The sequence below is a fragment of the Nothobranchius furzeri genome, chromosome 16, assembly GCF_043380555.1.
Source record: "Nothobranchius furzeri strain GRZ-AD chromosome 16, NfurGRZ-RIMD1, whole genome shotgun sequence".
In the NCBI taxonomy this organism is placed as follows: Eukaryota; Metazoa; Chordata; class Actinopteri; order Cyprinodontiformes; family Nothobranchiidae; genus Nothobranchius; species Nothobranchius furzeri.
In genome coordinates, this window is record NC_091756.1 from 50,298,838 (window position 1) to 50,311,619 (window position 12,782).

General features: G+C 42.9%; 1 protein-coding gene across 2 annotated transcripts in view; it reads left to right on the forward strand.

Annotated features, from left to right (window-relative positions):
- The first annotated feature begins 789 nt into the window (after positions 1-789).
- Positions 790-12,782, forward strand: part of srcap (Snf2-related CREBBP activator protein) — a 40,175-nt gene continuing 28,182 nt past the window's right edge. Inside the window, exons 1-12 of one of the 2 annotated variants that reach the window (XM_015962442.3) lie at positions 790-1,023; positions 2,334-2,410; positions 3,993-7,018; positions 7,304-7,345; positions 7,612-7,884; positions 8,633-8,818; positions 8,947-9,087; positions 9,951-10,140; positions 11,512-11,687; positions 11,965-12,058; positions 12,206-12,295; positions 12,528-12,701. In XM_015962442.3, coding sequence (XP_015817928.3) covers positions 4,232-7,018; positions 7,304-7,345; positions 7,612-7,884; positions 8,633-8,818; positions 8,947-9,087; positions 9,951-10,140; positions 11,512-11,687; positions 11,965-12,058; positions 12,206-12,295; positions 12,528-12,701 — 4,153 coding nt within the window. In that variant the 5' untranslated portion in view covers positions 790-1,023; positions 2,334-2,410; positions 3,993-4,231. The remainder of the gene's footprint in view (positions 1,024-2,333; positions 2,411-3,992; positions 7,019-7,303; positions 7,346-7,611; positions 7,885-8,632; positions 8,819-8,946; positions 9,088-9,950; positions 10,141-11,511; positions 11,688-11,964; positions 12,059-12,205; positions 12,296-12,527; positions 12,702-12,782) is intronic. The other variant, XM_015962443.3, reaches the window with a different exon arrangement.

Below are 12,782 nucleotides of genomic sequence, written 5' to 3' on the forward strand. Positions count from 1 at the left end.
AAGATTTCTAAAAAAATATTAAAACCAGACTCAAACACCTTCTATAAATATGAGACCTTATGATTTAATTATTGGTAAGCTTGTTATCTGAATTAAAAGGTAAGTACATTTACAAAGACCACACGATCAGATCTTGAAAGATTTAGCAGGAAATAAGACCTTCATTTGTGTCATACAGTATATGATACAATGTAGCAATTTGTTAAAACGCGTTTTTCACCTGGGAACCCTAGTGAGATACCTTAAAACTGGCATCTCAAGTGTCAGAGTAATATGATTTCACACCCTGGATTATCTCACCCCCCCCCCATCTATATATATATATATTCTGATATAATCTGATTTTAATATATATATATATATATATATATATATATATATATATATATATATATATATATATATATATATATATATAAAAATCAGATTTGCAGCATGCATTAAAAAAGCAACAGGAATGCTTTTTTTAAAAACTACAGCCAACTGCGCAATTTTGTCTAGAAATGATGTGTAAATCTGCATCTCATTTCCATAATACTGATAACAGAAACATCATGTGGGAAGCCCCTCATTCACGTTGTTATCGTCTCGTTGCATTTTATAAAGGTTTCTACAAAACTTATATATCGCAATTTTTGCAAGGCAACAATATTATTTTAATTCTGACAGTTTTTAATTACCCTAACCGTTAAATAATCTGAAGATTTATTCAACATTTCCTAAATTCAAGTGGCGCGCTTCGTTGGAATCTCGCGAGATGACAGAGTGTTGTGTACTTTGTCAGCAGCAGCGATCCTCCACCATTTCGCTGCGTAACGTCTCCTCCCCGCGACCGCTACATTCTGCGCCGAAACCCAGTCTCTCCCGGTCCGGATTTTAACTTCTTCCCACAGACCTAGGGGTACCTCGTTGGGTACCGAGAGACAGTTTGGATTACTGGCATCACGGATTGAGTACGATTTTACGCGGATGACGACTCCTTCAACGAGAATTTAGTAAAAGAAAATCGGTCGGAAATTTCAGGTAGGTGGGAACTTAAGATGGCGGCTTTGAAAGGGAGGGGGGCAAAGTAGGAAGTAATGGGGGTGCTAGAGGGGGGTGCTTAAACGGACGAGAGGACGCTTTAAGACTACATTTCATTACACACGAGCTGCGTATAGCTTCAGTTTCTCTTGCAAGACGGAATAATGAGTTACAAAGTAGTAACATCAAAAACTCAATATAACAGCTCGCATCGAAATTAGTTGCTGCTGAGCCGTCATTTTCTCAGCGTCGTTTCTAAAGATCCGGAGGTGGGGCATTGTAGCCCCCCTTAAGTCCCCTGTAAAAATCATTGCAATTTTGTATGGAAGTTTTAAACAATGTTTATTGATGTGTTGTGCTTTTATGTTTATTAATGCTATTATCAGCTGATTAAAATGAAATTACCAGGTTCTATATTTTTAAGATTTGACTTCACACCGTGACGTCACTAGCGATTCCCCCACCCTTGTGTAGTACATGCAGAAGCGGGGTTTTAATGAGACTTTTTGATGTTTTTGTCTCATTGAGTTGTAACTTGCCAAACGTCTTCACTTGAACATAACGATTTGAAGCCGAATCATTACATAAGAGAAGGAGGGCAGGGGCGCCTGCGCGTAGAACGAGCGCACCCTACTAGTTCGAGGTTGCTTTCCCTTTTCGTGCCACACCACTGTTATTGTAGAGGCTAATGCTAGCCCGCTAACCACGCTAGCCTAACCGGCAGCGTTAGGCGTTTGCTGCCTTAAGGAATAACTCTGATTTTGAGCTTGTTGCCGCTCACATTTGGAAGCGAAAAAGTCTACACGAATCACATGATCTGTGCAACCGGTGCACACACATCCTTTGACAAAAGACACAATTGATCCACGTAGACCTTCACGTACATGTGGCGACAACCTGCCACAATAAGAAACATTAAAGAGATCACAGACTGAATGACTCGAGGCCCGGCGCGCGCTTGATCACCGGCTTTTTTAGTCTGGGAGCGCGTGCTGCATGATTTCTAACAGCTTCCTGTGGGCGACTGCAGCAAAATTCAACTTGAAGCTGCTCATTTAGAGCTGCTCCACTGAGTGTTTTTTTTTTTTTTACTGCTGCAAGATTACCCACTCACACACAGCCACATACTCCAACTAGCGCGGCGCTGACATGCTTCTCATCTAAACGCTCACGGTTATTTTCAGTAATTCATTGTCGAGTAAACCTCATTTGACCTTTAGCCGCGTACCTAAAACACTATTTATCATTCACAGAATAATGCTGCGTGATGTATCGATAAAGTTACCACCTTTTTTTCTTTATCACCTCAGAAAATATGGAAGGCATTCTAATTTCAGCATCCTGGAAGTAGAAAGCACAGAAGACCTGTGTCTCTCACCACGAACAGGTGAGAAGTTGCAACAACACACACACACACACCTCACTCAGCTTTTAGTCGGTTGTTTTCTTTCATATGAATCAGTTTGGTGAAAGCGGTTTTCTGACATGCAATCTTAGAAAAGTTTTTAAAATCAGGTCATCTGAATGTAATTCTGAGTATCCCCTTCTTTTTGTGACAGACTGATGTAATACTTGTGTGTAGTTCTTATGATGTGGTGAATTGTAGTAGGCTGCAAGTAGAGTACGGTACATGGATTTTAGATGTTATAATAAAGTAGGTTTCAAGAGCTCACAGACTGAAGGTGGCTGAATTTATTATTGTGCGGTGTTGTCTCATGATTTGTCCTTGGATGAAAAGAAAATTGTACTAATAACTTCTGATACTCCAACTCTAAATTAAATGTGCTCTGATAAACCCTAAATATCATCAGGAATGTTACTGCAAAACGTTAGCGTGTGTACTCTTCTGGTATTTATCAGGACAATTAGTGGTACTTAATGTCACACAAGGTTTGTGGGAGAGAGTTGAATCATATTTTGTGAGTCTGTATCCAGTTCTTACATATATTATTTGAAGTCTAATAAAAGGATTTTCTTTGGATTTACATAGACATGAATACATAGATGCACCATTGGGCGCAGGAGAGTGTAACAGTGTCAGCCATATTGGGTGGGTTCCTCTTTTTCCAAACCTAACTGGAGTCAAGGCAGAGTAAGCCACTGCCTATTTTTGTGCAGCCTACTGTTGCTGTGGTATCAAAAACAAGAAGGAGACAGGTTCTGTCCAAACTCAGCGGGGGGCATTTATTTACACAACTCATCCATACATCACCAACACTTCACAGGGGACAGCGTCCAGCTTCGATCTAACCACCTCGGCTGGAGATCCTTCTGCAAAAGCCCACTCCCCTACACCACGCAGCATCAGTTATACTATTCAACCCCCACCTCCCTTTTGATTCTGAGAAATGATGGGGTGCTACTTCCACATCCTAATATGGTCAAAAGTAGTTGAAACTTACATAAGCTGGGCAGATCAACATGTTTTTGGAGCATGTACTCAGCAGCTGGGCTGCCTGATAACCGGCTGGCATTGATAAGCAACATGTCAACATGCAGTACACAAAACACTGCTTTTAGCTCCTACATTGCAACAACTGGCGCACAGTTAAAAACTGATCACTTGGGGTTACTATTGACTTTCCAAGTCTACCTGTTGGAATTTTATATTTTAATTTATTTAAATATATTTATATTTTTATTATCGTGTCATACCAAATGTCTGATTTTGTGAAAAAGCATAATAAAATGTTTTTGTTGTTGTTGGGTAAACACCGTCCTCAGTGGAAATAAATGCAATGGGAGCGAATGGGCACTCATTGTCAGTCCACGTTGCGTCTACGTATATGATGTCTGTGGATCTAACATATCAGACGGCTGGCAAACCATGCGTTTTAGTTTCACAAAAGTATAGTCTTCAGAGAATATTTGGTCAGCTTGTTATATCTTACTATCAATTTAACTTTGTAGCTTCTAAACAGGTAACTTTCCTACAAACACTCTTCTAACTGCTGGCGTTTCCAACACAGGTGCCGTGTGTAGCCGGAGCAGCCCAGAGGAAGAAAAATCTGGGGAGGAGGCGGAGCGGCAGCACGCCTCTCCGGCTGTGGATGTGCTGGGTAGCAACCCCCAGGCTGCACAGAATGTGGCTGGGGAGTCACCTCGGCATGCCCCGCAGCCGGTTGCAGCTGCCCCCCGCCCAGTCCCTCCACTCACATGTTCGTCCACTGTGTCGCTGCCGAACAGCTGCAACTCTGCGTTACCTGGCATGGAGAACACAGCTCCCAAGACCTTGCCGGGGACTCCCCCCAGCAGCAACCTTAAGGACTTCGTTTCACAAGAGGTCCCTTCTGAGGAGAGCATCGCCGGACTTGCAAGATCTTTGCCAACATCACTGTCTGAGGACTGCAGTTCCTCTGCTGACATGCAAAGACTTCAATCATCCTTCTGTCCTCCTCTCAAGTCGCAGATTGACAGCACACTGCAAGAGATTCAATACGGGTCACAAACTATTAAAGAGGAAAGCCTTGCAAACAGTCAGGCAAACCAGATTCAGTCACCTGGAGAAAGTGTGGAACCTGTGGTTGTTGCAGAAACAGAGAAGGAACGGTCCATTGTGGAATATAAAACAGAGACTGGAATACATGTTGAACTTGGTGGAAAAGAGCATACAGGAGCAGAGATTCTCTTTCGACCCCAGTCTCAAATCTGTTTCACAGTCTCATCTTCCTCCGTTCCCCAATCAAGCATTGGTTTTAAAATACAAGAGTCTGGAGAAAGTAGAGTTATTGAGCAGTCTGACATGGTTCCACTTGTCTCAACAAGTCAGTGCAGCCAGAAACTTCTATCATGTGATGCAGAGTCAGCAGGTTGCCTCCAGGTCTCAGAGTCTGCACTCTCACTTTATTCAACTGGTAATACAGAGATTAAACACTCTGACCAGTCAAAAACCCAGCCTACAACCATCAAAGACATTTCAGAAAAAGCAAACTCTTTGGAATCAGTTGAGACCTTCAAGTATGCTAAATTGCAACCTCCTTCAGCTGAAATGTTTGAGACCTCAAAGGCTGCAGAGCCCTCACATGGATTATACTCTTCTGCTAGAAACAAAATCTCAGCATCCACCTGCAGTCCCCCTGAAGCAGAACAAGTGGATGGCAACTCAAAGGATGAACTAATGGACTCAGCCCCCTCCTTCTTCACAATGCTGCCGGAGTTCTCTTCTACGAAAGAGAGCTCCTCAAATCCCACTACAGGGTGCCCTCTATCTGACACAAGCCTACTAGTCTCACTGCAGTCAGGGGAGGTTGTTGGAGCAGAAACATCTCATATCGCAAATCATTCCCTGTCAACAGAAACTTCATTGATTGCTAAGATCGTGCACACCGGCGATGCTCAAGAAATTGTGGTTGTTGGAGAGGAGGCTCATATTAGTGGAGACTGGTCCAATATGCATCTGAATCAGAATTACCTCCTGCAACGAGAGGACGGCAGTGTCTGCGAGGCTGCTATTGTTAACGAGCTATCAACTGGGGAACCAAAGTTGTATGAAGAAAGTATTCAGGCAGGTATCGAGCTGGGTTCTCAACCAGTGGAGGTGTATGAATTATGTGGCTTGGTGGAGGAGGTTGCAGAGGAAACGGTCTGCGTCGGCAGTGGCGTGCCGATACCTCACTCTCCAGGATACGAGGTGAATTTATTCAACGCCTTATTGGAAAACACTGACGAGGACTTCGAACCAACTATTCATACAGTTGGTGAAAATGACACCATCATAATTTCCCAACAGCCTTTGCCTTCATCTGGTGACGATTCCCATAATTTGTCCATACAGAATGCAGGAGTAGCTGCTGTGGGACACCATTTAGTTCTAAATTCCAACCAAGCGGTTGAAGTGGCACACTCAAGTGAAGTTTGTTTAGTTCAAGTAACTGCCGTTACATCTGACTCATTCACTGTTGAACAGACAGACACCACAACACAAACTGGGACGCCCTGTTCACAAGTCAGTGCAGCACAGTCAGAGTTAATGGAGGTGAGTGATTCAGCTGCAGTTCAAACTGTTTATCCAAAGCAAGAAGCAGAAATAACAGCTGGTTCCTTATCCCTCCTGTCCCCACTGGTCACTAGTGTAGACACAGGGATACAGTCGCCTACTGCTGTCTCTTTACACATTTCTTGTGTAGAAAATCAGACTTCAGGATTCACTGTTGTAAGTGCCATCAATCCTGATGTCTGCCCTAATGAAGGAACCAAAGTTTCTCCTCCTTTGACTCAGTCACAGAGTATTCAGAATATTGTCGTAGACAGCAAACCAGAGGTATTCTGCACCACTTACTCCACTGGTGTTTTAAGTCCAAAGCTGCTTCTGCTGAAACCTGGAGAAGCTCCTCTTCTGAAACATCCCCCCTCCCTCTTTGCAAAAATGTCTAAACAACCGAATGCAGACAGCAAGTTGACCCATGCTCACGGATCTTTGTCTGGCACAGTATCTGAGGACGGCCTTCCCCCAACTGTCTCAACAGCAGAGCCTCTCCCTGCACCTCCATCTCTCTGCAGCTTGAACGATCAGACCCAGATGTCTGTCAGTAAAATGTCTGAGGTAGCAGCTCCTGTAGAAGTTCAGCAGCTGGCTTTGAGTGGGACAACCTCACGTCAGTTTGGGCAGACTGATTCAGTCACCCCCACAGCTTCAACAGTCACATCTGAGGGCTCACCTTTACTCAACACATCATCAAGCAATGAAGATCTCACTCCTCAAACTGTTGCAGTACCCCTTGAAACCACCCCAGTTGCTACATCTCATGCAAAAGACACGCTTATGGCTGCAGAGAAAGAGGAACCAATCGTCAGTCTGTCCACCAATCCCAGTGACTCCAACAGCTACCCGGATGATGTAGAGGAAGAGAGTGATGATATGGATCAGGACGATCCGGTGGAAGAAGGTGAGGTCCATGAGGACATCTCGGGACAGGTTAGCAGTGCAGAGGAGGACAGTGATGATGAGCCAGATCCCGACAGAAACGAGATGACTACTCCAAGCTCCTCACACAAGGTACTTCAATCTAAAATCACTTTCTTAAATAATCTAAATTGTAACCACTTCTCTTTTTGTGTGTGTTCAGCTGATTTTAGGATGTTTTACTTTTGAACTTTAATAAAGAACAAAAATTTTATATGTTTTATCAAAGAATTGTTGTTCACTACACCACAGTCAGGTACTCCAGCTTATTATTCTGCATGTAGTCCATTACTGCATCTCAGGAAATCAGTGTTTTTGTTCTGTAGTGATTTATTTTTTTTTAAGTTGGCTGCATGCTAAGCCATGTGTGTCTTCCAGCATGGACAGAGCAGGACAGACAAACAGGCACTGTTCCTGAAGGTAAGCTGTGGTTATCAGACACCCAGAGAGACTCACATTATCATGAGCATGTCTTACTTAGGCACTGGACAATTTCTCTTTATTTATTTATTTATTTAATTTTTTTTTGCATGAAGAGAACAATCTAGCAGAAACTCACTGATGGATTTTGCTTATCTTTGCTTTTTAGCCTTCAGCTTTTAACCCCATCCAAACATGCACATGCTTTTGTCCTTTTTGTCACATTCTTTTCAGAAATAATTTCCTCCTTTCCTCTTCACTCTCAGGTGCGTCGGTGGATTGCGGATAGAGTCACCATCAATTCCTCTCCTGCCTCACCCTCCACCTCCTCCTCGTCCTCCTTGCTCGGTCCCTCGTCCACCTCTGACTGGGCATCATCCCGGCGGGAGAAGTCGTCGCCTCTCAGAGGTCCCCATGGCCAGTTTGTTTCTCCTTCCTCTATCGGCTACACTTCCTCCTCCTCCTCCCCACCTGACCAGACCAACCCTCAGCGGTCCCGTGGAGAACGTCTCACTGACATGGCAGAGTTGGCCAAGCACGTGAGTGAGCCTTAAGTTGTACTTCTGGTGTTTTGGGGTGAACTATAAGCGAGCTGATCCATGTGTGTGTAGTGGTTTGTAAATGTTTTTGTTTTTAATACATATTTATTTATTTTTATTACTATGATTTAGAAAATATTTCTTGCTTTCATTAATTGTACATTGTAATGGCTGTCATCTGTCGCTTTCCTTTGCTTTATTTTGTTTAAGATGACCCTCATGAAAACGAGATGGCACATCTCATGGGGTTACTCCTCTTCAAATAAATGCTAAATAAATACCAAACTTAATGTTTTAGCTAGAGTTTACTTTGACATAATTTCAGTGAGGTTTATTTGTATAATAGTAACATATGTCACAACATAAAAATCTGTTTGGTATTTAAATGGTAAATGGCCTGTATTTGTATAAGGCACTTCACAACACAATCAGTCACACACACATTCACACACTGGTGGGGATGAGCTACAATGTAGTCACAGCTTCCCTAGGGTGCACTGACAGAGGTCGAGGCCTCCCGATCCCTGGCGCCACCGGTCGCTTCGTGTCTTGCCTAAAGACACAACAGCAGCTTTCTCTGGTCGGAGACGGGATCAAACCTGCAAACTTCTTATTACTGGACAACCCGCTCCACCTCCTGAGCTGCTGCTGCCCTGATACAAGCTATCATTTCCCACTACAGGCCTCTTCATAAGTTAATCATTTTAGAGAAGAGGTTTACCGACTGATGTGTATACATATCTTGCAGGAAGCAGATATTGAACATCGATCTCAGGCTCTAAAACGAGAAGGTTTCTGGTCAATGAAGCGTCTCACTCGTCTAACGGAGCCACCGCGACCCAAAGTTCACTGGGATTACTTGTGTGAGGAGATGCAGTGGCTCTCTGCTGACTTTGCTCAAGAGAGGCGGTGGAAGAGAGGGGTGGCGAGAAAGGTAGGATTGCTAATTATCGCAGAGGTGTGATCGGTGGATTTTATATTCCTAAAATATTAGTCACACACTGTTTTTCTGATGATGTACGCTGTATATGTTCTAGATGTGTTCTGTTGATTTGTTATTAGGTGGTACGAATGGTGATGCGCCACCACGAGGACCTGAGGCAAAAAGAAGAGAAAGCCAAAAGAGATGAGCATGCCAAAATCAGGAGAGTAGCTTCTTCTATTGCAAAGGAAGTGCGGGCGTTCTGGAGCAACGTAGAGAAGGTACAGTACAGAATGGGTAAAGTCATGGTGAGATCTTTGTTTATTTCTTACTTGTGGCATGTTTTGTGTGTGTAGAATTGTTGTGAATATATTCAGCTTGTACAGTAATCCCTCGTTTATCGCGGTAGATGCGTTCCAGACCTGGCCGCGATAGGTGAAAATCCGCGAAGTAGGGACTCCCAGCATGCCCCTCGCGGGGATTCCCTCCACGTCGCACCTACGTCACAAACCGCGGCTATAAACGGAAGTCACCTTTCCAGCTCACCACTCAGTAATCGTTTCTTCAGATTCATGATCAGAGTTTCCAACCTACCGATCAATCCAACGAACTATCAGCTCATAGTAAGTTATCTTACTTACTTCTGGAAAGCCCGGCATTTCCGTGTCACTTCGTTGACGCTCGAACGCTCGGGGGTTTCCTAGATCAGCCGGCGTTTCACCGACGCTATCACTTCCGCGTCTGTGAAACCACGCTCCCTACAAGATCAGCTCCCGAATCCAGCCGACCTGTCTGACATACAGTACTATATTGAATTATCGTATGATCACATTCTCTTTTTGTGGGTAAAACTCAAGAAAAAAATTTTTTTTACTTGTTTTTTTTAGTTTTATTACAAAAAGTGCATTTTATGATGAAATTGATGAAAAAAAACAAGAATTTCTTGATATTTCGCATAGAAAAATACCGCGAATCAGTGAAAAATACCGCGAATCTGCGAATTCCCCCTGAAAAATGCTCCAAAGAAAAAATCCGCAAAGCAGCGAATCCGCGATGAACGAACCGCAAAGTAGCGTGGGATTACTGTATTTTGTTTTTGTCTGAAGTAAAATCGGCTAACGGTCTTATTTTATTGTGCTTGAAGGTGGTACAGTTCAAGCAGCAGTCCCGACTGGAGGAGAAGCGGAAGAAGGCTCTGGACCTTCAGCTCGACTTCATTGTTGGTCAAACAGAGAAATACTCGGACCTCCTCAGTAAATCCTTGGCACCCGTCAGGCCTGCTGAAACCACTGTGTCACCACAAAAGTCTCTGCCACCTCCCGTTGATGAGGAAGGTATGTTTCTCCTCAAATGAAAAAACGTTCGGTTCAGTCAACATGTTAAAGAGAGCCTTCAGAGCCGATTCATTGGATCAGACAGGGATGTTGTCATAGCAACACACCAGCGACTGAATGGTTCACACGTAGGTAAAATGTTTCAGAAACAAAAAGCTGTTCATCAATTGCGAAGGTCGCTGTTACTTTGGGTTATGTGCTCAAAGTTCTGTGAAGTTCCCCTGACTACCTGAGCTCAGATGGGCTTTTATTTGTTTTTAAAGGAGTCTCGGCTGTAAAATTCCATGTGTACCCTATGCTGTGTGACACCCATCAGGGGTGACACTCGTCAAACCTGCAAGACTAGACTGCTGCAGGTGTTGCCATTGACATTTGATTGCAGAAGTGTGGAGGTGTTGCAAAAGCGCATCCAGGAACTTTGAGAGTACTTGCCATGATGCATACTTAGGATTGGAACAGTACTTGGGCCAATTGGCATTTCACTAGTACATGAGTACACAAGTTCGGATGAACACGCATATTGAGTTACGGCCATCTAAAGGGACTTAAAGGCATCCTGGAAGCTTTTCCTGCAGCTGAGACCACTAACTCAACAGGTGCTTTTCTACTAACTAAACTATAGCCTATATTTCAGTCTAGGTTTGCTGTATTCAATAAGGTCTTGGGTGGAGGGTGAAATAATGAAATTGAGTCCACTGATGTGAGGTTATTTTCTGGGCCAATCTCCTTTTGGTTGTCAAGAGAGTGTGTGTTGGTCAGAAATGAAGTTTTCCAGCTGGTTTTCACTCAATGCTTCTTAATATTTCACCTATTTAGTTTTCTTTGGACCTTAGATTGTAACCAGTGTTTGATTTATTTTACTGATTAGCTCACACATCAGCTGCTGCTTTAGCTAAACCAGGAGGTGTTTCAGCTATAGTGACTCTAAATCTGTTTAATTTCTGGGTGTTCTTAACATTTTCATTGACGTTATAAACCTACCTGCTGTGAAATAATTAGAGCTGAATGTTTTTTGGCCCAGTTTTAATCTTTTGTGGCTCCAAACAAAACTCCCCTGCCAATTAAAACTGTGTGTGACTTAGAAAGTTTTGTTGACAAACAGAAACAGCTGTTGTTTTAATCACTAAATGGATTTTATGAACTATTGTGGATATAAAGCCTGAGATTGATGGAGAAAAGTGTTAATAGTGCTCCATAAATACTCAGTCGGACATGGTTGAGACTGTTCTACCTCCCTCTCACAGAACTCTGTTCAGCCGAGTTCCTTCAGTTAAAAAGAAAAAAAATGAAGGCTTAGAAAATGTCCTGGATTTAAACCTGTAGCAAGGGGAAAGTCCTGGTTTAATACAAAACCATCATGTTTTCATGCAGACCGAGACTTTGAGCCTTTGTGTGAAGAGGATGATGATGAAGAGACCATAGAAGTGGAGGAGCAGCAGGAGGGCAACGATGCAGAGAGCCATCAGAGGGAGATTGAACTGCTGAAGGAAGAGGGCACGCTGCCTCTGGACCAGCTGCTCAGCACGCTTAAGCTCCCACCTCCAGAGGTACCAGCGCATGCTTTCAGACAAAACGTGTACAAATATCTACTGAAGAGCCAGGTTTTCATTTTTTATTTAACATCACTGGGACCCCTTCATGTTACGTTTATTCTCAAAGTAGCCCTTGTAAGCAGGTTTGTTTAATGCTATTCTAGTTAAATTTGTTTTCACCTCATTTTAAACTCACAATTAGTGTTTGTTTGTAATGTTTGGTAATAAATCTATAAAGCTGAAGACAATCTGAAGTTTTAAGTTCTGTATGTAATTACCGTCGTGCTTGTAGGACTCCGGCTCAGATGATGAAGGCTCCAATGAATCATCATCTTCTTCAGAGGAGGAAGAGGAAGACCGGGAGTTCACTGCTAACGATGAGGATGGTAAGATTATTCTTTATAGTTTCACACCTGGAAATGAGGATAAATCAAACAGGAAAACTGAGTGTTCTTTAAATGCAATGAAGTTTCATGATGTCTTTTTTCTTTCTTCATTATTTTTGAAAAATAAATTTCACATTGTGTGTTCAGCTGAGGATGAGGAAGACACTATAGCAGCCCAAGAAAGGGTAGAAGGAAATGTCAATCATGCTGAAGAACTGGATGACCTGGCTAAAGAGGGTAAGTGTTTTCCTTCTGTTTTCATGATTTAAGAGGTTTTAATGAATATTATAGAGCTCTTAAAACTGACATTTTTCTAAAAGAAACTGCTTCTGTTCTCACCCTTCTCCATAACATGAGTTTGTTACCTATTTTTATTTGGTGTGAATACGGTTTCATTTATCTGAAGCCGGACTGTATTTATAAACGGAAAGGGTTCGCTTTTGCCCTGACACATCTGCTTCTCTTTCAGGAGATTTAAGTCTGGAAGAGCTACTGGAGAAGTACAAAGGAGCTTATGCATCAGACTTCGAGGCTCCTTCTGCTTCTGTGTCTAAAGGAAGCTCTGACTCCGAGGTGTCTGGGGACGAGGAGGTGGAGAATGAAGAAGACGAGTGTGATGTGGAGAGCAACTCTTCTTCCTCCGGTACTAACGCAGTCAGAGTTTATCTGCTTTCACTAAAGACACAGATGTAAAAGCTTTGGGTTCACCAATGTGTGTCTTTAA